A 27,606-nucleotide genomic window follows, 5' to 3' on the forward strand; every position below is an offset into this window, starting at 1 on the left:
GCGCTTTCGGGTAATTTTGAAGACCAGTTCACCTACATTCAACACTGGGAAACATTCAACAGCAGTTCTTTTGATCTTGGGTAATTTATCATCAATAGGGAGTCACATATTTCTGATCTCTAGGCCCTGCTGAGCTTCCACTCCCACCACACCTGACCCATATTCTTTGCTGATATCTCTGGTGATATCTCTATGCTCCAAACAGGCCCTTTATCTAATTCTTTTAGGCAATTAGCGAGAATGCCAAAGGCTCTTCCTGAGACTTTCGGACCTTGATTGTTTTTAGCTTGAAATAATCTTCATGTTTGATGAAATAAAATTCATATTTTATGGCAAGAGGAGAAAAATTTTAACGTAAAATTTTTCTTTGCCCTTTTGGGCCTCCTCCCTTCCCTTTAGTGTGTATTGTGCATCTTCATTAACCAGACCTCCTTAGGAGATAACATTCTTTCTTAATCTCATCAAAGATCATAACTCCTTAGGAGATAACCTTCCCTCTTAATCTTGTAAGTGGCCACAATTACCCATGACCCACTACAGCTTTGTAGGTATAGATCTAGATTGTGTAAACTGTCAATAACCTGTGATTTGACATATAATCCTTTGTCTCAAAAATTTATATAACTGTTCTTTGACTTCTAACTAGCAGAATGGTCCTCAAAGCTCTGTGGAAGACTGTCCCTTGGGTTATAATCCTCAAGTTGGCTCAGATAAAATTTTCCATTTCTTTCTTGGATTGACAAATGATTAATTTTTCATTGACATGTCAAAGAGATATATTTTGGGGTGGTAAATTTTGCTTCCCTACAAAAGCAACAAAATTTACCCTCAATAGAGAACTGATGAATAAAATATGTTACTTCTACAATGAAGCACTCTGCAGTTGTAGTTTTAAGTTCAAATTGGAATATCAACATCAACTCTTTAAAAAATACATTTATAAGCTTAACTCTATTTACTGTAAAGTGACAGAAGTACTCTTATTCAATCCCCAGCTGTATTTCCAAAGTTTCCTTTTATTAAAAGGACATCTTTAATAAACTTACTTTTCAAAAATGTATCATATATCTATTTTTATTTCTTAGGAAAATTATTAGGGGTATATAATTGGATGAACAGATAAAAACTTTACAGTTTTTGATTCATGTACCTGAATTTTCCTCAATAAAAGTTATGCCTTTTCACACTCTTATCAACAATGTATGGAAATGCCAATTTTATAACACTTTTATAGATACTGGTTTAATTACTGAGTTTGAATATTTTCAAACATGATGGATAAAAACTGGTATCTTATAGTTCTCATTTAAATTTCTTTGTTGTCTAGTAAAATAAAATAATTTTTCAAAAGTCTCTTTTGCCGTTAATATTGATACTTATTTTTTAAATTCCATCTGTGATCTTGGCCTGTCTCCCAATTCAGGTATTCAAATTGTGCTTATTTCAGATCCTATAAATATTTTTAATAGTGCAGATATTTATCTGTCAAGCATGTTGCAAATTTATCCCAGTATGTCATTTCCATTTTTCAGCTGCTTTTTAAAATTATATTTTGTGAGTAATGCAAATAAATTCTATAATGTAAAACTTTCAAAGAACCATTATATAAGTATACAAACACAATGTGTAATCCAAAACAAAGTGCAAAAAATATGAAGCATAAAATTATGTTCATTATAGATATTAACTTGAAATTCTTATGATTGATTTGTTTCCAGGTTGGATTTATGGATGAAAAATATCTCCTTTCTTCAGAAATTTAAAACTACTCTGGACATATTGACCAAATTTCCTGTACATAAAAGCATATGTAATGTCTTACTTTCCAGAATCTGTCTGATATTAGCCTACAATCGCAGTTTTAAACAGCTAAAAATATTGACTAATGGAGTAAGTCCTCCAGTTGCAGACATTCTAATTTGTAAAGTTTTGCCTTATTTTTGACTCTTCCAGATGTTGCCTCCTTTTTAAAATTCAAATATATCTTCAAATTGGATTATTGTTAAATTGCTACAATTATTCTACATATGCTGAAATAAAAAGCAGTATTTGGAGGTAATTTGAGTTAGATTAATTCTTGGAGTTAGAATAAACATGGTAGGTAGCTCAATGATTATTACATGTTTTTGTTAGATGGAAACCCTCTACCTTTTGGCATTATAGTGCTTAGGGCAGATTTATTGATTATATTTGAATTTGTGGGAGATTCTGTCAGGGAGGAAGAAATTTTCCTCTACCCTTCTAGGTTCTTCTGGCTGGTCTAAGAATTAAACTGACATAGATTAACAGGAAAAAAGCAAACAAAAGTTTAATAACATGTATATGTTGGAGAGACACAGGACAACTGAGTAACTAACCAAAATGAAAACCTTCACATTAAATACCACTTTCAGCTAAAGATAATAAGAGGATGTTGGGGGTAGTGGTTTGGAACTTCAGAGGAGAAGAAGGCAATTCACATGTAGTTGATGGAGAAGCAAATGTTTGGTCCCAAGCTGAGACAGTGGGACACAGCATGAACTCTGATCTCTAGGCCACACCACCCTTAATCCATACTCTTTGCAAATATCTCTGGTAATATCTCTATTCTGGAAACTGGCCCTTTATCTAAACTCTTTAGGCACTCAAGGGGGAAGTAAAAAGAAAGACTTTCTGACTCTTCTGTTTCTTAAAAATAATCAGCCTAAATTAATCCTTATGGGAAAGAGATACATGTGGGGGGGGGGCAAATTTTGCTCCCCTACAGTCCTAATCAATCACTGCTCTAGCACACGCTAATTATTATACAAATCAAATGCAAAGTCAAATTCAAAACTGCAGAGAAATTAAATTCCGAGAACAACAGAGAACCCTTGAGATATTAAAACTTGTCTAGTGTATAACAGCATTAAATTAGTAATGCTGAAACAATTCATTAAAATCTGGAGCTTCCTTTTAATAAATATACATAGTAAAGAAATAAAGAAATTTTATATCATCTAATCATTTATGGTCATTTAGATTGAATGACTAAAAGTGGAATCTTAGTCCTCATTCCATATCCCTTTCCTTCCCCACTGCACCCCCCCCCAAAAAAAGGGCAAGTTTTATAATTTTTACTTCCAAGATAACATTTTAGGTCTTCATCTATCCTAAGCCACATTTAACGTATTTAAATTTTGACTAAGTAAGTTTGGATGTCTATCTCACTTTGTTTTTGCACTTGACTTTCAGCAGATTTGACATTTGTTCCCACCTTCCAGTCAACAACTTCCAATGCTTTTCAAACGTGCCATTTTGGGAATTCTTAACATATTTTGGACCCAAGTTTTATTATTGAAATTAGAGAGTAGAATTCGGCATATTTAGTAAAGAAATAAATTTTGTTTTCTAAATTGCAGTTCCAGGCACAGCCATTTCAATGGGGATTTGAAAGATGGATTAGGGAATTGTAGCTGTTAATTGATCTGATTCTCTAATTAGCAGGATAGACATCTGGCCAATGACTTTTTTTCTTCCAAGAATTTTGGCTGTTGGGTAACAGAAGGTATTCACTTGCTATGGGTATGATGACTCTTATATTTTGAGAGCAACTGTGTTATTAAGCAACTGTCTCAGAAATAGTTTGGCCCCTTCACCCTGCCTTTGTTGCTTTGTGGATGGCTCTCAGGACTGGCTTATTAGCCAGAATACCCAAATCAATGGGAGCTCTTGGGCAGCTGGAGGCAAGGCTGCCACTTGCATTGTAATTTTGCTTATGATATCTTTTGATGTACAGAAAACTTGAATTTTTTTATTCAGTCTCTACTGCTTGCTTCCTTACTTTTATGCTTAGAGATCATTTCCCCAGTCAAATATAAGAATCATTCAGGGGTATTCTAATTATTTTATGATTCTTTCTGTTTTAATATTAAATCCATTTAAAATATATTTTGCATAAATTGAGGAAAATCTTATCATTTTAGAAAATCACTGCTGCTCCATTTATGGAATAATTGACCCTTTTTAAAAATGTTATTAATATGAATCTGACTGAAATTTCTCTTGTGTACTACTAACATTTTGGCTAAACTTCTGTCAGTATTTCTGGATCATTTATTATTTTATTGTTTATATAAGGGACTCCTTTTGTATTGTGGAGTTTAATGGGGATGCCTTTTAATTTTCAAAATAAGTAATATCTTTATTGTTATTTTATATAATATTAATTTTCATATAATAGTTATTTTTTAATTTTTAGTTTACTCTAAGTTTTTATTCCATTTTGATTTTTTTAAATTTTGGAAATAGTTTTTGAAACATCTATACAGATGAGATGAAATTTATAAGAGATTTCTTTATATTGCCCATTCTTAGTCTTAGAAAGACTAAGCTACTTTCTATTCCACTAAAGTAGTTTAGTCTTTCAAAATTTCTGCTGAATTGGATGTGATTATTTTTGAAGAATATGAAGTAATAAATAAGATAGATCAATATTTTTCTTTTGCATGCTTTATCAGATTTTGGTTCAGAGTTATGTAAGTGTCATGGAAAGAACCGACAGTGTTCATACTTTTTCTGTGTTCTAGCAGAGAATTTATGACAGGGAAATGTGGTGCCTTAAAAGTTAAAAAATAAAAAGTCACCTCTTAGACTGTCTGAGCAAAGAAGCTTTGCTGGAGCTATAAAAAGTCAGTAATCTGAATCTGTAAGGCGATACAGTGATGAAATGGATATCTTTTCCTCAAATCACTCTCTTGAACCATGCTTACACCCAGCCCAGATTCACACATCTCAGTCCTCTGAAAGAAGAAGAACTGCAGGGCAGGGTAATGGTTAAGGACAGTATTTGGAATCAGACACATTTAGGTTTGAATGCCAACTTTGATCTTACAAATCTGATTTTACCTTTCTAAGTCCCAGTACATACTAATGTAAAATAGAATAAAAATACCCTGCTATAAAAATTTATACTCAATTTATATTCAAACAAGACCTTACAAGTCAAAGATTAGTGAAAGATTTGGAAAGAAGGCATTTTGCTCTTTCACTATTTTTAAAGAAATCCAAGAATACCTTGTCTCCACCTAATACTTGATGTAAAAATGAGTTATCCATCAGGTAATTCTTAAAAGAATTGAATTTTGCTACATTGTCAACAAATATATTTTAAGTGCTTGATCCATACTCTTATAAAGGTCTCATATTTTTTTGACCAAAGACTGTCAATTCTAGACTGATTGAAGTTCTCTATATTAATGTAAACTGCAGCTACTGCCAAAGAAGAATGGGTCATTAATCTTTTTTTATTTCTATCAACAAAACGGATATCATTCTTTGAAATAAAAAGATATAATCCAGGTTCAATTTAGGATACTCAGAAACAGTTTCTGCTTTGAAAAATAGCAATATAAACTCCATATAAAGAAAATTAAAGGAAAACAACAATGTTACTTAGATGTTTTATGCCCAGTAACCATAAAACTGACCATCTGAATATTTGAGTGGAGACAATAATTAGAAACTTCTTATCTTACCTTTGCAGATCAAGAATGTTGCCTACCATATCAGTAAACAAAGAATGTGCGGCCATCAAGCCCTTAGCCACTGCATCCACCAACAACAGCGCACGCTAAGGGGATTCAGGATAGAGAAAAAGAGAATATTGGCCCTAGATAGTTAAGGTGCATATCAAAGGAATAATTTCAATAAGCCCAGACTCTTGCATCTTCCCATACATAGAAAAGCACTAAATTCATTAACTTGAGATGTCTGGTTTTCTTTAACAGTAATCTTTTGATGTTCTGACTACCTAGGGGTTTCTGCAAAAACTCCTACATATCCTGGCTCCTCCCTTACCTTTTCAGAACAGTCCCTCAGAGCTATCTGAGAGGCTGTCTCCCCGTTTAAGTCCTCAGTTAAGTCCGCCAAACAAAACATAAATAGGGTTCTAGAAATTCTAGAGAGGAGTCCAACAATTCGCTGGTAAAGGGAAGATTTGAAGATATTTTATAACCCTTTAGATTAGATTGAGAAAATTAATATTCTTCATCAAAGAATGGATGGGAGAAGTGTAAGCTGATGAAGACTGTTGACCTAAAACAGACTGTCAGATATTTCTCCAACAAAAATGAATTTTTTTGAGATTAGTAAAGAATTGCAATTCAGGGCCAGCAACCATGGTGAGCCATGTGCAAGTCAAGGCACAGCAAGAGAAGGAGAACTCTTTTATAGAGGGAAAAAGGAAGTTGGAAGGGCTATAGTAAACAAAGAGTCCATGGCTTTTCATTGGCTGAGAGGTTGCCAGGAAAGAAGAGGAGTCTTCTTCCTGGTGGGCTCTGCTATCCTCACAGGGCATGAAAGATCCCCCTTCTGGTCTCTCAACTTAGTCTAATTGAGGTTTCTGCTTAATAATTTTTTGTAAGATTATGACCAAGGGATGAGACAGTGTGGAAGAACAGTTCATCACTGTCTAATATTAATAGGTTTTGATTGTATAAACATATATTCTCCTTTTTTTTAAACAGGAAAACATTTTTCTTTGAATTTATTATTCACCTTTATACTGCAACACTCAATACTAATACAATTTATGTACTATTCTTGGCTAGGGAAATATTAGGGAAATATTCTGCATCATTCTAACCACTATCATGTTCAAAACATCTAATATATCACAGGGGTTTAAAGATGATTTTATTGAATTCTAATTGTTTAACTTCTTGTGTACACTTAACATAGTCATGATAAACTGATCTCTTTTAAAAACCGAATATAAGAAGAAATGCATTGAGCTTTCAGTAATTCTCAACAGGTATAGATAGACTCTACCAAGTACTTTTAAGGTTGATATTTTCATTAACAGAAGCCAATCTACAAACTTTCAATTGTTTACTAGTTGACTTATTCTTTCCAGTGCTGTCATTATTCTTGGGACCTAAGAGAAGAATCTGAGCATTATTACCTCTATGATGGGATTATGATTATAGATAAATTCAGAAATTAAAGACTGTTGTTCCTGGAATAGACTCTAGCCACTCCTGGATACCTGACTGGCGTAGTCTGTGAGTTATCATTAATAAATTTATATCAGAACTTGACAAAGAAGAACTATAAACCTCTAGTTAAAAAGAATGTTACAATTTAGCTCAGCGATTTTTTTTAAAAAATTGGTATCCATGGCAATTATCTTCTGGGCATCCTTGAACTGCTAAAATTACAATCAAAACTGTGTGTCTACATAAGTGCATTTATCTAGGTAGATGGCCTATGGATCTTTATCAGATTATTTAAGAGGACTTTGATCCAAAAAGAACAAGAACACATTTATTATATAACACACACACACACACACACACACACACACACACACATTCTCTCTCTCACCTCCTCTCTTTCCCTCTGTCTCTCTTTCTCTTTTTCTCTTTGAATAAACCAAAGTCCAGAGAGGTAAGCAGACTGGCCCTAAAGGTACTTGTCCTCGTCACACAGTAAAACGGAGTTGGGACCAGAACTGCATTCTTCTGGTTTTCCTGTCCAACTCTTATTTCCATTATACTAATGGTCTTTTGTCTCTTGCCAATATTTTGAAAGCATGAGTCTTACATTATGGTATGTAATCTACTAGTGCATTATCAAATATGACAAATAATGATAGGAAGATATACCCTCTTCAGTATTTATATATGCATTGTATCATTTTGCTTACTTAGGATCAGAACAAACTAAAATTCTTCTTTTCTCTGACTCCTAGGTAAAATTGTTAGGTCTAAAATAAGAATGTCCTTCCCACGTGTTTGATTGGTTGTCTGACAGGCTTTGGTAATTGAAACTAATTGAATCATTAACCTACATATACCAAAATTAAGTGTTTTAATGATAGTCACATTAGAACTTGATGAATGGTTATTAGGTGTCAACCTTATGCTTCTTACTCTTAAACAGCTGTCTTAAAGTAAACAGCAGGCCCTTATATCAGAATAATAGTTCAATATATTTTAACCATTCCCAATAAAACCTATATACTCCTAAAGTTCAAACTTGGGGAAATCTTATTATTCCCCTATGTCTTTTAAAATTCCCAATATTATTTATCACAATATCACATTCCTTCATCTTTTGCCACTTATTGTATCAGCCACGTTGCACCAGGACTTTGAAATTATTAACTCATTCAAATCATCAATCCATTTTAGTATTTTTTTAATCCATTTTAAATAGTATTACTTTCCAAAATAGTTTTATCATTCCAATGCATTTTTCACTATTCTTGCTTCCTTAAAACTGAGGTTCTTAAGCATACAACTAGGTGATATTTAGATCAGATGACCATCCTTTAGATATATTGTTCTTTCCAAAATTATGTGACACTGACAAAAGTCACAGAAGCCTCAATATAAATGGAATTATATTGTTAGAATGGAGGAGTTCGGTGGAGAAATATGTATTTTAGGCCTTATTATAATTTTAATTTCTGATATCTTTTGGAGATTCTATTGCAAAGTTACTTTTTAAATGTGTAGCATTTTCACAAAATTATAATACAAAGACACTGCTTGCATATTACTATATTATTTCATAACATAGATGGTGAACTAAAAAGGGAGCTAAGGACAAAAAAAATAAAAGAAAGAAAGAAGCCTTAGAACTTTCAGCATGGTAAATAATTCATATCATGGCACAGTGTATTACTAAATATTTTAAGTTACATTAAAGAAAACTTATAAAGAATTTTCCCAAGATCTACTCATCTAGAAAATTTCAAGTATATAATACATTTTATTCACTATAGTTCTCACCACACACATGCAAAAAAGTAAGCATGTGTGGTGATAGGTAAATTAGCTTGATTGGGGGCAGCATTTCACAATGTATATGTATTCAAAATATCACCTTGTATACATTAAATATATACAATGATTATTTGTTAATCATACCTCAATAAAGCTAAAAATAAATACACATAAATGAATTAAATGTTGATTGACCTAAAAAAAAGGGTAAGAGTAGTTCTCATTTGAATTACCCAGGCTTAAAAAAATTAATATGCAAAGACAAGGACTTATCGCTTTCTACACATCAATTAACAAACAGGAAGATACAGAATAGAGGAAAGAAACTTAGAAGTCTGGATCTTTAATGTGAGAACCTGAAACTCTGGAAGATGATCTAGATGCAGAGTTGCCCAATAGTTGCCCAGATTCATTGGACATCTGAAGAAAGGAAGATTGCAGTTAGGTGAATAATTGTGAATATATGGTGATCATAAATAATATTTCAAAGTATCTGCCACAATCATGTGATATGAAAGACATATGTATTACTAACATCACCATGGTTTGTTGTCTACATTTATAATTAAATGAAATACTAAAGTTCAACTAAAGTTTAGGGAAAATAAAGATGTAGTATTTTCCTCATCCAAGTTCAGTAATCTGTTAATTCTATCTATAAAAACCAGGTTATAAAACTGGTTTCTAATAAAGTATCTGAAATTTTCCAGTAATATGTGTAACTTATGAAAAAAATACAATAAATACTACATTATTTTCTAGTTTCTCTTTACTTATAAATTACTGATACAAAATGGGTTTAAAATAGATTTAAAATTTTCTGCCAAATTTATACAGCAACGATAAATAGTAGGTATCAAAAAGATGATGTGTTGAACTAAAGATAAAAATATAGGTGAAGGGAATTAAGAGACACAAACTTCTTGTTATAAAATAAATTAATTCATGGGGATGTACTATATAGCATAGGAAATATAGTCAATAATATTGCAATAACTTTGTATGGTGACAGATGGTTACTATACTTATTGATAATGCACATCAATTCAAATCATTCTGTTGTACACCTGAAACTAATATAATATTGTATGTCAACTACAATAAATAAAAATTTAAATACACTTATTGATAGATTCAGAAAAGTTACAGAAAGCAAATGAATAGTAAATGATAAGAGAAGAACCTGCAAACACATGAAAATCAATGGAAAGAATGGGATGGGGTGGATAGTATGATGAGAATTCAACAATTTTTCATTACTGGTGTTGTCCAAGTTTAGTTTGATGTAGTCCATTTGTTCATTTTGCTTTAGTCACCCTTGTCCAAGGAGACAGACCAAAAAAATATTGCTGAGACCTATGTTAAAGAGCATACTGCCTATGTTTTCTTCTAGGACTTTTATGGTTTCAGGTCTTACAATTAAGTCTTTAATGTATTTTGGGTTTATTTTTGTATATGGTATAAGAAAGTGGTTCAGTTTCATTCTACTGACTGTAGATGTCCAGTTTCCCCAACTATTTATTGAATAGGTTGTCTTTTCCATATTCTATGTTCTTGCCTCCTTTCTCCTAGATTAATTGCTCATATAAATGTGGGTTCACTTCTGGGCTCTCTATTTCTGTTCCATTGATCTATGTGTCTGTGCTTGTGCCAGTACTATATACAGTTTTGGTTAGTATAGCTTTGTAGTATAGTTTGAAATCAGTGAGTGTGATATCTCCAGCTTTGTTCTTTCTTAAGATTGTTTTGGCTATTCAGGGTCTTTGTGATTCCATACAAATTTTAGGATTATTTGTTCCAATTTTGTGAAAAATGCCATTGGCATTTTGATAGGAATTGCATTGCATCTCCAGATTCCTTTGGGTAGTATGGGCATTTTAACAATATGAATTCTTCTAATCCATGAGCATAGTGTATCTTTCCATTTATTTGTGTCATCTTCAGTTTATTTCATCAATGTCTTACAGTTTTTAGAGAACAGGTGTTTCAACTTCCTTGGTTAAATTTATTCCTAGGTATTTTACTCTTTTTGATGCAATTGTCAATGTAACTGTTTTCTTAATTTCACTTTCTGATAGATCATTATTAGTTTATAGAAATGAAATAGATTTCTGTATGTTGATTTTGCATCCTGCAATTTTACTGAATTTGTTGATTAGTTCTAACAGTTTCTTGGTGATGTCTTTAGGGTTTTCTCTATATAATATCATGTCACCCGCAAATAGTGACAATTTTTCTTCCTTTTCAAATTGGATGATTTTATTTCTTTTTCTTGCCTAATTGGTCTACCTAGGGCTTCCAATAATACGTTAAAAAAAAGTGGTGACAGTAGGCATCCTTACCTTGTTTCTGATCTTAGGGGGGAAGCTTTCAGGTTTTTATCATTGAGTAGGGTGTAAGCGGTGGACTTGTCATACATGGCCTTTATTATGTTGAAGTACATTCCCTCTCTATCCATTTTATTGAATATCTATATCATAAATGGGTGTTAAATCTTGTAAAATGCTTTTTCTGCATCTAATGAAATGATCATATGATTTTTATCATGTTGACTGATTTGTGGATATTAACCATTCTTGCATACCTGGTATAAATCCCACCTGATAATGGTGTATGATCTTTTGAATGTATTACTGAATTCAGTTTGCTAATATTGTGTTGAGTATTCTTTTCACCTATGTTTATCTGGGATATTGGCCAGTAATTTTCTTTTTTCATAGTGTCTTTACCTGGATTTGGTAATACTGGCTTCATAGAAAGAGTTTGAAAGCATTCTTTTCTCTTCAATTTTTTGGAATAGTTTGAGAAGGATAGGTATTAACTCTTCTTTAAATGTTTGGTAGAATTCACTCCTGAAGCCTTCGGGTCCTAGACTTCTGTTTGTTGGGAGCTTTTTATTACTGATTCAATTTCATTACTGATAACTGTTGTTTAGATTTTCTATTTATTCCTAATTAAGATTTGGAAAATTATATGTCACTAAGAATTTATCCATTTCTTCTAGGTTTTCCAATTTGTTGGATTATAATTGTTCATTGTAAACTCTTATGATCCTTTATGTTTCTGTGGTCTCAGTTGTAAATTCTTCTCTTTCATTTCTGATTATTTTGATTTGGGCCCTCTCTCCTTTTATCTTTATGAGTCTGGATTAAAGTTTATTGATTTTTTTAATCTTTTCAAAAAAACCAGCTCTTAGTTTCATTGATTTTTTCTATTGTTTTTTTGTCTCAATTTCACTTATTTCTACTCTGATTTTTATTATTTCCTTCCTCAACTAACTTTGTGCTTTATTTTTTCTTCTTTTTCCATTTTCTTTAGTTGTAAGGTTAGTTGTTTATCTGAGCGTTTTCTTGTTTCATGAGGTAGGTCTGTAACATTATAAACTTCCCTCTTAGAACTGCATTTGCTGTGTTCCATAATTTTTGAACACTGTGTTTCTGTTTTCATTCATCTTGAGTTATTTTCTGATTTCCTCTTTGATTTCTTCATTAAACCATCGGTTTTTCAGTTGCATGTTGCTTAGTCCCCAGCTGTTTGTGCTACTCCCACCTTTCTTCCTGTAATTGACTTCTGGTTTCATACTGTTGTGATCAGAAAAAATGCCTGAGAACCTAGACAAGATGGTGGAGTAAAAGGACCTTGAGATCACCTCCTCCCATGAGCACACCAAAATCACAACTGCTGAACAACCATTGATAAAAAGAACTGAAATCTACACACACACACACACACAAAGATACTTTACATCTAAAGACATAAAGAAGGAACCATGAGATGGAAGGAGGGGCACACTAGTGATATAATCAAATCCCATGCCCCCCCAGGTGAGTGACCCACAAACTGCAGATTAATTACATTGGAGAAATTTTCCAACAGGAGTGAAAGCTCTGAGCCCCACACTGGGCTCCCAAGCCTACAGATTCGGCATCAGAGAGAAGCCCCCAGAGCATCTGGCTTTGAAGGCCAGTGGGGCTTGAGTGCAGGAGCTCCACAGGACTGGGGAAATAGAAACTCCACTCTTGGAGGGCACACATAAGGTCTTGTGTGCACCAAGACCCAGGGCAAAAGTAGTGACTCCATAGGAGCCTGGGTTGGATGTACCTGCTGGTCTTGGAGGGTCTCCTGGGGAGAGAGACAGAGGCAGCTGTGGCTCTCTCTTGGGTCATAAAAGCTGGTGGCAGACATAGGGAAATCTACATGAACTCTGGCTGGAGACAGACATTTTGGGTCCTTGGAACCAAAACCTGGCCCCACTCAACAGCCTGTAAGTTCCAGTGCTGGAATGCCTTAGGCCAAACAATGAAAAAGGCAGGAACACAGACCCACCCATCAGAAGACAGGCTGCCTGAACCCACAGCCACCTCTAGACATGCCCCTTGACACCACCCTGCCCACCAGTGGGCAGACACCAACCTCTCCCAACAGGACGTCTGCACAAGCCCCTAGATGAGACTCACCTACCAGGGGGTAGACACCAGAAGGAAGGAAACTAGTCTTGCAGCCTGCAGAACTGAGTCAGCAAACACAGGTCAGAACCTAGCCTGGGAGCAGCCAGCCCTGGCTCTTGAGTGATGAGAAGAGAGTGTACTGCTGGGACACATGGGACATCCCCTACAGAAGGCCACTTCTCCAAGGTTGAGAAATGTAACTAAGCTACTACATACATAAAAATACAAAAAGAAATTTAAACAAAATGATATGGCAAAGGAATATGTTCCAGACAAAGGAACAAGATAAAACCCCTGAAGAGCAACTAAGTGCAGTAGAGATAGACAATCTACCAGAGAAAAAGCTCCAAGTAATGACTGTAACGATGATCCAAGAACTTGGAAAAACAATGGATGCACAGATCAAGTAGTTAAAAGAAGTTCTTAGCAAAGAGATAGAAAATATAAAGAACAATCAAACAGAGCTGAACAATAAAATAACTGAAGTGAAAAAAACACTTGAAGGAATCAATAACAGAATAAATAAGGCAGAAGAATGGGTAAGTGAGCTGGAAGACAGAATGGTGGAAATCACCATCATGGAACAGAATAAAGAAAAAAGAACGAAAAGAAATAAGGACAAGGGACTTCCCTAGTGGTCCATGCTTCCACTGCAGGGGGCATGGGTTTGATTCCTAGTTGAGGAACTAAGATGCTGTAGACTGCGTGGTATGGCCAAAAAAAAGAAAAAGAAATGAGGATAGTTGAAGAGATGTCTGGGACAACATTAAATGCACCAACATTTGAATTATAAATGTCCCAGAAGGAGAAGAGAGAGAGAAAGGGTCTGGGAAAATATTTGAAAAGATAATAGCTGAAAACTTCCCTAACATGGGAAAGGAAACAATCACTCAAGTTAAGGAAGCACAGAGAGTCCCACACAGGATAAACCAAAGGAGGAACATGGCAAGACACATATAAATCAAATTGAAAAAATTAAAAACAAAGAGAAAATATTAAAAGCAACAAGGAAAAAGCAACAAATAATATACAAGGTTATCCCCATAGGGTTATCAGCTGATTTTTCAGCAGAAACTCTGCAGGCCAGAAGGGAGTGGCACAATATATTTAAAGTGATGAAAGGGAAAAACCTACAACCAAGAACACTCTACCCATCAAGGCCCTTGTTCAGATTTGATGGAGAAATCAAAAGTTTTACAGACAAGCAAAAACTGAGAGATTTCAGCACCACCAAACCAGCTTTACAACAAATGCTAAAGGAACTTCTCTAGGTGGGAAAGAAAAGGCCACATTAGAAACAAGAAAATTATGAATGGGAAACCTCACCAGCCAAGGCAAATATACATACAGTAAAGATAGGAAATCATCCACACACAAATATGACATCAAAACCAGCAACTGTGAGAGGAGAATACAGGTGCAGTATATTTGAAATGCATTTGAAATTAAGAGACCAGCAACTTAAAATAATCATGTATACATACAGACTGCTATACTAAAACTTCATGGTAACCGTAAACCAAAAGTCTATAATAAATAAACACACAAAAAAGAAAAAGGAAACCAGACATAACAGTAAAGATAGTCATCAAAACACAAAAGAATAGAACAAAAGAAGAAAGGAGATAAAACACGTACAAAAACAAATCCAAAACAATTAACAAAATGGCAATAGGAACATACGTATCAAATAAAACCTTAAATGTAAACGGATTAAACGCTCCAACTGAAAGACATAGACTGGCTATATGGATTTGAAAAAAAAAAAAAGATCCTTATATATGTTGTCTACAAGAGAGCCACTTCAATTCTAGAAACACACACAGACTGAAAGTGAGGGGATGGAAAAAGGTATTCCATGCAAATGGAAATCAAAAGAAAGCTGGAGTAGCAATACTCATATCAGACAAAATAGACTTTAAAATAAAGACTGTTACAAGAGACAAAGAAGGACACTACATAATGATCAAGGGATCAATCCAAGAAGAAGATATAACAATTTAAAATATATAAGCACCCAACACAGGAGCACCTCAATATATAAGGTAAATGTTAACAGACATAAAAGGAAAAATTGACTGTAAAACAATAATAGTGGAGGAGTTTAACACTCAACTTACATCAATGGACAGATTATCCAGACAGAAAATCAATAAGGAAACAAAGGCCTTAAATGAAACATTAGACCAGATGGACTTAATTGATATTTATAGAGTATTCCATCTGAAAGCAGAATACACATTCTTTTCAAGTCTACATGTAATATCCTCCAGAATAGATCACATGCTGGGCCAAAAAGGAAATCTTGGTAAATTTAAGAAAATTGAAATCATATCAAGCATCTTTTCTGACCACCATGCAATGAAATCAACAACAAGAAAAAAAACTGCAAAAAACACAAACACATGGAGGCTAAACAATGTTCAACTAAACAACCAATGGATCACTGAAGAAATCAGAGAGGAAATATAAAAATATCTAGAGACAAATGAAAATGAGAACAAAACAATCCACAACCTATGGAATCTGGCAAAAGCAATTCTAAGAGGGAAGTTTATAGAAATACAAGCTTACCTCAAGAAACTAGAAAAATCTCAAATAAACAACTTAACCTTACACATAAAGCAACTAGAGACAGAAGGACAAACAAAACCCAAAGTTAGTAGAAGAAGAGAAATCATAAAGATCAGAGTAGAAATAAATGAAATAGAGACAAAGAAATCAGTAGAAAAGATCAATGAAACTAATAGCTAATTCTTTGAAAAGATAAACAAAATTGATAAACCTTTCACCAGACTCATCAAGAAAAAAAAAGGGAGAGGGCCCAAATCAATAAAATCAGAAATGAAACAGGAGAAATTACAAACAACACCACAGAAATACAAAGGATCATAAGAGACTACTAAAAGCACCTATATGCCAGTAAAATGAACAACAGAGAAGAAATGGATAAATTCTTAGAAAATCTCCCAAGACTGAACCAGGAAGAAATAGAAAATAAGAACTGACCAATTACAAGTACTAAAATTGAATCTGTGATTTAAAAAACTCTCAACAAACAAAAGTCCAAGACCAGATGGCTTCACAGGTAAATTCTACTAAATTCTATTAACTCTTAAAAAAAAGTGAGTACCTATCTTTCTGAAACTATTCCAAAAAATTGCAGAGGAAGGAATATTTCTGAACTCATTCTATTGGGCCACCATCACCCTGACACCAAAAGCAGACAAAGATATGAAAAAAAGAAAATTACAGGCCAATATCACTGATGAACATAGATGCAAAAATCCTCAACAAAATACTAGCAAACCAAATCCAACAATACATTAAAAGGATTAAACACCATGATCAAGTGGGATTTATCCCAGGGATGAAAGGATTTTTCAATATCTACAAATCAATCAGTGTGACACACCACATAAATACACTGAAGAATAAAAACCATATGATCATCTCAATAGATGCAGAAAAAGCTTTTGACAAAATTCAACACCCATTCATGATAAAAACTCTGCAGAAAGTGGGCCCAGAAGGAACCAATCTCAACATAATAAAGGCCATATACAACAAACCCACAGCTAACATCATTCTCAATGGTGAAAAGCAGAAAGCATTTCCTCTAAGATCAGGAACAAGACAAGGATGTCCACTCTTGCCACTTTTATTCAACATAGTTTTGGAAGTCCTGTCCATGGCAATCAGAGAAAAAAAGAAAAAGAAATCCAAATTGGAAAAGAAGAAGTAAAACTGTCATTGTTTGCAGATGACATGATACTGTACATAGAAAATCCTAAAGATGCTACTGGAAAATTACTAGAGCTCATCAATGAATTCAGTAAAGTTGCAGGATGCAAAATTAATACGCAGAAATCTCTTGTATTTGTACACACTAATAACTAGGATCAGAAAGAGAAATTAAGGAAACAATCCCATTTACCATCACAACAAAAAGCATAAAATACCTAGGAATAAACCTATCTAAAGAGGCAAAAAACATGTACTCCAAAAACTATAAGATGCTGATGAAAAAAATCATAGAAGACACAAACAGATGGAAAAATACACTATGTTCTTGGATTGGAAGAATCAATATTGTCAAAATGACTATACTACCCAAGGCAATCTACAGACTCAGTACAATCCCTACCAATCTACCAATGGCATTTTTCACAGAAGAAAAAAATTTTTTTAATTTGTATGGAAACACAAAAGACCCCAACTAGCCAAAGCAATCCTGAGTAAGAAAAATGGAGCTGGAGGAATCAGGCTCCCTGACTTCAGACTATACTGCAAAGGTACAGTCATCAAAACAGTATGGTACTGGCACCAAAACAGAAATACAGATCAATGAAACAGGATAGAAAGACTAGAAATAAACCCACACACATACGGCAAGTTATCTGTGACAAAGGAGGCAAGACTATAAAATGGAAAAAAGATAGTCTCTTCGATAAGTGGTGCTGGGAAAACTGGACAGATACCTGTAAAAGAATGAGATTAGAACATTCTCTAACACCATGCATAAAAACAAACTCAAAATGGGTTAAAGACCTAAATGTAAGACCAGATACTCTAAAATTCCAAGAGGAAAACATAGGCAAGACATTCTTTGACATAAATTGCAGAAATATCTTTTTGGATCCATCTCCTAGCGTAAGGGAAAAAACCCACAAACAAACAAATGTGACCTAATTAAACTTAAAAGCTTTTGCACAGCAAAGGGAACCATAACAAAACAAAAAGACAACTTACAGAGTAGGAGAAAATATTTGGAAACAATGCAACTGACAAGGGGTCAATTTCTAAAATATTCAAACAGCTCATACAGCTCAATATCAAAAAAAACAAACAAACAAACCCAATCAAAAAATGGACAGAAGATCTAAATAGACATTTCTCCAAAGAAGACATACAGATTGACAAAAAGCTTATAGAAAGATGCTTAACATTGCTAATCATTGAGAAATGCAAATCAAAACTGCAATGAGGTATCACCTCACACTGGTCAGAATGGCCATCAACAAAAAGTCTGCAAATAATAAACACTGGAGAGGGAAAGGAAGGAAAGGGAATCATCCTCCACTCTTGGTGCGAATGTAAATTGATACAGCCACTATGGAGAACAGTATGGAGGTTCCTTAAAAAACTAAAAATAGAGGTACCATATGATTCACCAATCCCACTCCTGGGCATATATCCTGGGAAAACCACAATTTGAAAAGATGCATGCACCCTGATGTTCATTGCAGCAGTATTTACAACAGCCAAGACATGGAAGCAACTTAAATGTCCATCAACAGATGAATGGATAAAGAAGATGTGGTATATATGTACAATGGAATAGTACTTGACCATAAAAACAGAATGAAATAATGCCATTTGCAGCAATATCATATGACATCACTTATATGTAGAATTTAAAAAGAAAAGACACAAATGACTGTATCTCCAAAACAGAAATAAAATCACAGATACAGAAAACAAATTTATGGTTATCAAAGGGGAAAGCGGGTAGTGGGAGGGATAAATTAGGAGGCTGGGATTAACATATACAAACTACTATGTATAAAGTAGATAACCCACAAGGATCTACTCTATAGAATAAGGAAACATAGTGAATATTTTGTAATAATGTATAAGGGAAAATAATCTGAAAAAGATTCTTATTATATTATTCTTTATATATATATATATATATATATATATATATATATATATATCGCTGTGCTGTACACCTGAAACTTACATAATATGTAATCAACTGTATTCAATAAAAAATTTAAGACAGTATTTTTAAATGCTTGATATAATTTCTATCATTTTAAATTTGTTGAGACTTGTTTTGTGTCTCAACATGTGATCTATCCTGGAGAATGTTCCATGTGCACTTGAGAAGAATGTGTATTCTGCTCTTTGGCTGTTTGAGTGCTCTGTATATATCTCTTAAGGTCATCTAATATAATGTGTCATTTAAGGCCAGTGTTTTCTTATTGATTTTCTGTCTGGATGACCCATCCACTGATGTAAGGAGTGTTAAATTATCTTACTATTATTGTATTTACTGTCAAGATCTCCCTTTATTTCTGTTATGTATTTAGGTGCTCCTATGTTGGCTGCACAGATATTTACAAGTGTGTTACATCTCTTGTTGGATTGATCCCTTCATCATTAAACCCCTTTAACATTTCTTGTAAGGCTAGTTTGCAGTGATGAACTCCTCTAGCTTTTGCCTGTCTGGGAAACTCTTTCTCTCTCCTTCAATTCTGAATGATAACCTTGCTAGGTAGAGTATTCTTGGTTGTAAGTTCTTCTTTCAGTAGTTTGATTATATTCTGCCAGTCCTTTTGGGACAATAAGGTTTCTGTTGAAAAATAAGCTGATAGTCTTATGGGAGTTCCTTTGTACATAACTGTTTCTCTTACTGCTTTTAAGATTCACTTCTTGTCATTAACTTTTGACATTTTAATCATAATGTACTTTAGTGTGGGTCTCTTTCGGTTCATCTTGGTTGGGACTCTGTGTTACCTGGACTTGGATGTCAGTTTCCTTCATCAGATTAGGAAAGTTTTCAGCCGTTATTTCTTCAGATAGGTTTTCTGGCCCTTTCTCTCTCTCTCTTCTTCCAGGACCTCTATAATGCAAGTGTTAGTACACTTGACGTTGTCCCAGAGGTCTCTTAAATATCCTAATTTTTTTCTTATTCTTTTTCTTTTTGCTATTCCAATTGGGTGATTTCCACGACACTGTTTTCCAGATCACTGCTCTGTTCTGCATGCTTTGATCTGCTGTTGATTCCCTCTAGTGTATTTTTCATTTTAGTTATTGAATTCTTCAGTTTTGATTTTTTAAAATATTTTCTATCTCTTGTTGACGTTCTAAGTTCATCTATTCTTTTCCCAAGTTCAGTAAGCATTTTTATGACTATTACTTTGAACTCTTTATGTTGCTGTTCAGTTCTTTTTGTTGTTGTTTCAGTTCATTTTGTTCAGTTCTTTTTCTGAGCTTTTGTCTTGTTCTTTCATCTGTAAAGTATTCCTTTGTCTCCTAATTTTGCATAACTCTCTTTTTTGTTTCTCTGCATTAGGTAAATCAGTTATGTCTCCCAGTCTTGAAAAAAGGGCCTTAAGTAGAAGGTGTTTTGTGGGGCTCAGTGGCACAATACCTCCTGGTCACCAGCACCAGGTGCTCCAGGGGTATCTCCTATGTGGGCTGTGTACACCCTGCTATTGTGGTTTGACCTTGATTGCTGCAGATGTGCTGCTGTGTTGGACTGGCCCTCAGGTGAGCTGGCTGCAGTGCCTGGCCATGACTGCTGTGTGTGTGCTGGTGGGTGGGGCTACCTCCCAGCCTGGCTGACTGAGAGGTCTGGCTACAACTGCTAGGGGTACATTTCTTGCCCCCCTGAAGTGGGATGTGCTTTGGAAGGGCGCCGGTGCTCCCTGGTTACTTGCTGGTTGGGACGTGGCAGGAGCCACTTTGGAGGGGTACTGGGCAGAATGGCTGCTGCGTGGTGTGCGAGCCACTTTGGAGGGGTTGGCTGGGGCAGGCTGGTTGTGAGCTGCTGTTCCTTAAGGGAACATTGAGGTGGGGTGCGTGGCGTTAGGTTGCTGGAGAGTGACATAATTGGTAGAAAGAGAGTAAAAACAAAATAGGGCCTACCAGCACTTCTGTCCCCAGAGAAAGTACCACCAGCTCCCTGTCCCTCTAGCACACAACCTAAAATTAGTCAATGAATCTCCTTCTCGTATGACCCAGGCACTTTTCAAGCTGTTGCCTCTGAGCTGGGACTTGGAGTGAGTGAGCGTGTGCATGAGTCCTTCAAGAAGAATCTCAGTTTTCTATGGCCCTCTGGTTCTCCTGACATAAGCCCTGCTGGTTTTCAAAGTTAGCTATTATGGAGGCTCATCTTCTCAGTGAAGTCCCCTCAGGTTGGGAAGCCTGTGGTGGGGCTGAGACCCCTTGCTCCTCAGGGGGGCCTCTGCAGTTGTGATATCCTTCCTGTGCTGTGGGTCGTCACACCAGGTACGTGGGTTCTGACTAGATCATGTCTCTCCTTCTCCTGCCAGTCTTGATGTAGCCTTTTCTTTATATTCTTAGTTGTAGAAAATCTTTTCTGCTAGTCTTCAGGTCATTCTCAAAGATAGTTGTTGTATATGTAGTTGTAGTTTTGCTGTATCCATTGGAGGAGGTGAGCTCAGGATCTTCTTACTCTGCCATCTTGATCCCTAATTAAGTGTATTTTTTAAGGCAAAAATTCCTCAAAGGGTCACTCAAGTACATATTTTTTAAAATAAAGCACTTAAAATCATCTGTTATTTTAATTTTTATTATCTGCATATTTTTAAGATAATTATACATTTACCCTGAAATTTTAAATTTTTATCATTAAATCTAAGTATTCAATTAAAGCACTAGTTAAATATTCATGGTGAAGAATTAGGTTACACACACCATCCTTAACTATTATTACAAATTGTTTTTGTTAATAAAGTCAATTAAACCAGCCCAATGAAACCCAGATAAAGAGAAATTCATTTAAATTCAATTATATACAATATTTAATGGTCTGTTTATTATGCTGAGCAATAAGCTAAATCATATCTAGAGTAAAGGAGTCATTATTACAAAAGTCAGAGTCATCATTTTTTAGGCCAGTATCTTTCATTTTAGCAATGAAACATATTTATATTATATATAATTTTATATTAATGTAATCATTTGAGAAAGAACATAGGTTTATTATATAACTATCATCACATCTATTGATATTAGATACAATATGAAAGAAAGAATGGTAGGCTGTGAGTCCAGAAAGTTCATTTCAATAACTCCAGAAGAAAATCAGTGTTTGACTTTGGACAAGACTCTGATTTTCTGTTGACTCAGTTTCCTCATATATAAATATATGTCTGTTCTATCTACCTTACATATGAGTTGTTTTTAAATAACAATTCAAAGTTTTAATCAGGATACTTGACGGCAATATGAAGTACTTACTGCCAGAAGATCTTTTTCCAGTATTGTGTGACTAGGCAATTCTCCTCTGAATCAATATGCTCCTGGTTTTTTCAGAACTTGGGTACAAGTATTTACACTTTGCATTAAATACTTTTTCATGTTAGATACTTGTTTAGCTTCTAGTCTTCCTGCTAGCTCTCACATGATCAACACCTAGCATCAGTTGAGTGGTAAATCTAATCTCATTGGGTGATAAAACAACCAATCAATCCAATTGTTGGATTAAACTTTATCCTCATAATATGTGAATATTAGCATTCACTAAGGGGGTGGATGAAAAATATTTTCTCTTGATTCACAAAATTTAACTCAATTTTTGAAGTAGAAAATAGTTTTATTTCTTGTCTAAGAAAATTAAGACAAAATAATGAAGTATATGCTAGATTATCCCTTTCTAGGTCCCATTTTCTAGGCAAGCAGGTACACTCAAAAAATTGAGAGACCTCAGAGTTAATAACATTCCCCGTTATTGATTTTTCCTAACCATTAATATTCACAACTTTTCAAAAGTATGTACTTAACATACACCTCAAATAAATTAAACCTTCAACTATGTACTTTTTTCTGCATGTTGAAATTACTTGAGAATCCAGTAGAATCTCCTGGATCCCTGATCATTTTTCTTGTGCACGTTATACGCAAAATGCTCATTCAGCATTTTGTATTCACTTTTTCATTAAACCTACAAAATAACCCTATGACATAACTGCTCTTATTTTATACCCAATATATAGATGAGAGTTACAGAGACTATGGAACCTAGCCTAGGTTAAAGAGCTAATAAGTGTTAGGGTTGGAATGTAAATTTCACATAAACATGGCTTTAAACACTATATAACTCATATTACCTCAAAAGACTCAATTACACACAGTGAAATTATTTCATTGTCAACAAATAACACACCAAAATATAATTTTTACAAATACATAATATTTAATTCCATAGATACACAAACATTCATTTCATCAGCGTGGTATTACAGAATAACTTTCAAGTTGTTTTATATCTTTCCTTATAAATGGCACTGTCATTCTTGAACTTAAATCTTTATACACACCTTAATTATATCATTAAAATAACTTTATAGAAGTGGATATCCTTTATAGAAGGTATGCACTCATTTGAATTTTTAACACTCACACACACACACAATCAAATTTACCTGCAGTGAATAACTACATTGCCAAGCATTATACCACAAAGTGTATTTTCCCATGCTCTTGCCATGTCTGCATATTGTACATGTTTCTGGGTAATAAGCTTAACTACAATGTGCACATATATGTTGAATGTTATATATATACATATGTATACATAACATATATATATGTTATATATATATATATTTGTGTATATGTGTGGAGAGGGAGGCATAGAGAGAGATAGACAAAGAGGGTATATATTTATGCAATAAATATTTTTGCAGGTTTGATAGTGAAAAATATACTGCAGAAATGTTGTTCCATCAGATACTACATGGTAGCTCTCAGTGTAGTTGAAGAGGGAACATTGTATTTTTGTGTGTGTGCTTATTCACTTATTTTTTTAATACACCTTTATTGGAGTATAATTGCTTCACAACACTGTGTTAGTTTCTGTTGCACAACAATGTGAATCAGCCATATGCATACATATATCCGCATATCTCCTCCCTCTTGAGCCTCCCTCCCACCCTCCCTATCCCACCTCTCTGGGTCGTCGCAAAGCACTGAGCTGATCTCCCTGTGCTATGTATGCTGCTGCTTCCCACAGCTATCTATTTTACATTTGGTAGTGTATATATGTCCATGCTACTCTCACTTCGTTCCAGCTTCCCCCTCCCCCACCGTGTCCTCAAGTCCATTCTCTATGTCTACTTCTTTATTCCTGTCCTGCCACTACGTTCATCAGCACCATTTTTTTTTTAAGATTCCATATATATGTGTTAGCATACGGTATTTGTTTTTCTCTTTCTGACTTACTTCACTCTGTATGACAGACTCTAGGTCCATCCACCTCACTACAAATAACTCAATTTCATTTCTTTTTATGGCTGAGTAATATTCCATTGTATATATGTGCCACATCTTCTTTATCCATTCATCCGATGATGGACATTTAGGTTGCTTCCATGTCCTGGCTATTGTAAATAGTGCTGCGATGAACATTGTGGTCCATGTCTCTTTTTGAATTATGGTTTTCTCAGGGTATATGCCCAGTAGTGGGATTGCTGGGTCGTATGGTAGTTCTACTTTTAGTTTTTTAAGGAACCTCCATACTGTTCTCCATAGTGGTTGTATCAATATACATTCCCACCAACAGTGCAGGAGGGTTCCCTTTTCTCCACACCCTCTCCAGCATTTATTGTCTGTAGATTTTTTGATGATGGCCATTCTGACTGGTGTGAGGTGATACCTCATTGTAGTTTTGATTCACATTTCTCTAATAATTAGAGATGTTGAGCATCTTTTCATGTGCCTCTTGGCCATCTGTATGTCTTCTTTGGTGAAATGGCTATTTAGGTCTTCTGCCCATTTTTTAATTGGGTTATTTGTTTTTTTGATATTGAGCTCCATGAACTGTTTGTATGTTTTGGAGATAAATCCTTTGTCTGTTGTTTCATTTGCAAATATTTTCTCCCATTCTGAGGGTTGTCTTTTCATCTTGTTTATGGCTTCCTTTGCTGTGCAAAAGCTTTTAAGTTTAATTAGGTCCCATTTGTTTATTTTTGTTTTTATTTTCATTACTCTAGGAGGTGGGTCAAAAAAAGATCTTGCTGTGGTTTATGCCAAAGAGTGTTTTTCCTATGTTTTCCTCTAAGAGTTCCATCAGATACTACATGGTAGGTCTCAGTGTAGTTGAAGACGTAACATTATATTTTAGAGTTGTATACAAAGTGAGTTCATATGCTAGAGTATGATAAGATAACAATACATATGGCAACAAGAAGCAAAATTAGAAGTAAATAATAATTATATTTTATCTAAATAAATGTACTAAATATCTCAATTTGCCCTTATGTTTTCTGCCAAAGGAGGCAGGCAGACCCATATGTACTAATCAATGGTTACCTTTGTTCCCTGGCTTTCTTTTGGGCTTGGACAATGGGGAATATCAGGAGACAGAAGGAAGAAATTAGCACCATCATATGTGTTCCCCTGGCTCTCTCACACTGATACTGGCTTAGGGTGACTGAATCCTTCAACTGAAGTTTGCATCATCCTTTCACATGGCCTTCTCAATAGGACTTTCACATTTCAGTTTCCAGAAACCACTTGGACTACTTGGTCTTAATAGTTATAGGCCTATTCAAAATATGTATTTCATATTGGATGAATATTGGTAGTTTGTGATTTTCAAGCAGTTGGTCCATTTCATCAAAGTTGTCAAATTTATGTGTTATTTATATTTGCTATGGTTTAAATATTCATGTCCCCCCAAAATTCATATGTTGAAAGTCTAACCTCCAGGAGATGGGGCCTTTGGGGGTGATTAGATCATGAGGGCAGAGCCTCAGGGAATGAGATTAGTGACCCTATAAATGAGACCCTAGAAAGATCCCTCATCCCTTCCACCATGTGCAGCCACAGCGAAAAGACAGCTGTCTATGAACCAGAAAGCAGGTTCTCACCAGACACTGAGTCTGCCAGTGCCTTGATCTTGGACCTGTCAGACTCCAGAAGTGTGAGAAATAATTTTCCATTGTTTACAAACCACGTATTCAGTGGTATTTTGTTAGAACAGTTCCATTGGACTAAGACAATAATATTCCTAATTATCCTTTTGATTTCTGAAGTATCTATGATGATATCCCTTATTTCATTCCTGATACTGGAAATCTGTGTTTCTCTCTCCTTCTCTCTCTCCTCCATCCTGCTTGAGGGGTGGGTCAATTTCATTGATATTTTCAAAGAACCCGCTCTTTGTTTCAAAGGTTCTCTCTATTGTTTTGCAGTTTTCAATTTCACTGATTTCTATTCTTATCTTTGTTATTTCTTTCTTTTTGCTTGCCTTGGGTTTATTTTGCTCTTCTGTTTCTTAAGATGGGAACTTAGGTTATTGATCTAAGAATTTTCCTCTTTCCTAATGTGAGCATAGAATGCTATAAATTTTCCTCTCACACTCCTTTAGTTATGTCCCACAAATTTTGATATGTTAAAGTTTCATATTAATTGAGTTCCAGGTATCTTCTGATTCCCCTTGAGACTTCTTTTTTGACCCACCAATTATTTAGAAGTGTGTTGTTCAGTTTCTATGTGTTTGGAAAATTTTGTTATTTTTCTTACTGATTTCCAGTATGAATCCACTAGTTAAAGAACACATTTGTCCTTGATTTCAGTTCTTTGAACTTTACTGAGGTTTGTTTTATGGCCCAGGATATGATATAGCTTGGTATATATTCTCTGATCACTTGAAGAAATGTATCCTTGTGTTGTTGGTTGGAGTGTTCTATAAACGTCCTTTAGATCCTGTTGGTTTCATGGTGCTGTGGAGTTTTATATCATTGCTGGTTTTCTGTCTAATTATTCTATGCATTGTTGTGAAAGAGGTGGTAAAGCCTCCATTGATAACTGTGGATTTGTCTTATTTTTTTCTTCAGTTCCATCAGTTTTTGCTTCACATATTTTGCACCTCTATTGTTTGGTACATACATATTTAGGATTGCTGTCTTCTTGGTGCATTATCATTATATAATGTCCCACTGTGGCTCTGATTACTCTCTTTGCTCTGAAGTCACTTTGATAATTATATAGCCACTAATACATTTTAAAATTAATATTTTCATGATACATGTTTGTTATCCTTTTGCTTTCAGCCTGCCTATGTTGTTATATTTAAAATGAGGGTTTTTTTAATAGACAGTAGATAGGTCATAATTTGTCATCACTTTGCCAATCTGTCTTTTAATCAGTGCATTTTGACCATATATTTTAATGTAATTAATGATACATTAGGGGTTGTGCCAATTTATTTTCTTTCCTGTTGGTTCTTTTTGTTTGTTTGTCTCTGTTTTATTTTCCTGCCTTATTGTGGCAGAAGATTTTTTAGAATTTCATTTTGACTTATCTGTAGTGTTTTGAGTGTATCTATTTGTATAGCTTTTTAAAGATTACTCTAGGTATTATTACATATATATATATATATATATATATATATATATATATATATATATATATATATATATATAATTACGATCTACTGGTGTTACATTTTACCAGTTCTAGTGAAGTACAGAAATTTTATCTTTCTTTACATCCCTTTGCTCTTCCCCATTTCTAGTGCAAATATCTTAAATATTCTCTCCATGTATTTTGAACCATATTAAACAGTGTTTAAATTATTGCTCAAACCATCAAACATAATTTGGAAAGCTCAAGAGATCAAAAACTTACTGCATTTACCTTGAGTT

The 27,606-nt window shown here is 34.4% G+C and overlaps 1 protein-coding gene across 2 annotated transcripts in view; it reads right to left on the reverse strand.

Moving 5' to 3' along the window:
• Positions 1 to 27,606, reverse strand: part of LOC118892844 — a 621,373-nt gene that overhangs the window by 401,231 nt on the left and 192,536 nt on the right. Inside the window, exon 4 of one of the 2 annotated variants that reach the window (XM_036847836.1) lies at positions 5,496 to 5,590. The exons of the other annotated variant lie outside the window; for it this stretch is intronic. Within the exon in view, the coding sequence (XP_036703731.1) occupies positions 5,496 to 5,551 (56 nt within the window). The 5' untranslated portion in view covers positions 5,552 to 5,590. The remainder of the gene's footprint in view (positions 1 to 5,495; positions 5,591 to 27,606) is intronic. 2 annotated transcript variants of the gene reach the window in all.

The sequence above is a fragment of the Balaenoptera musculus genome, chromosome 3, assembly GCF_009873245.2.
Source record: "Balaenoptera musculus isolate JJ_BM4_2016_0621 chromosome 3, mBalMus1.pri.v3, whole genome shotgun sequence".
Taxonomy (NCBI): Eukaryota; Metazoa; Chordata; class Mammalia; order Artiodactyla; family Balaenopteridae; genus Balaenoptera; species Balaenoptera musculus.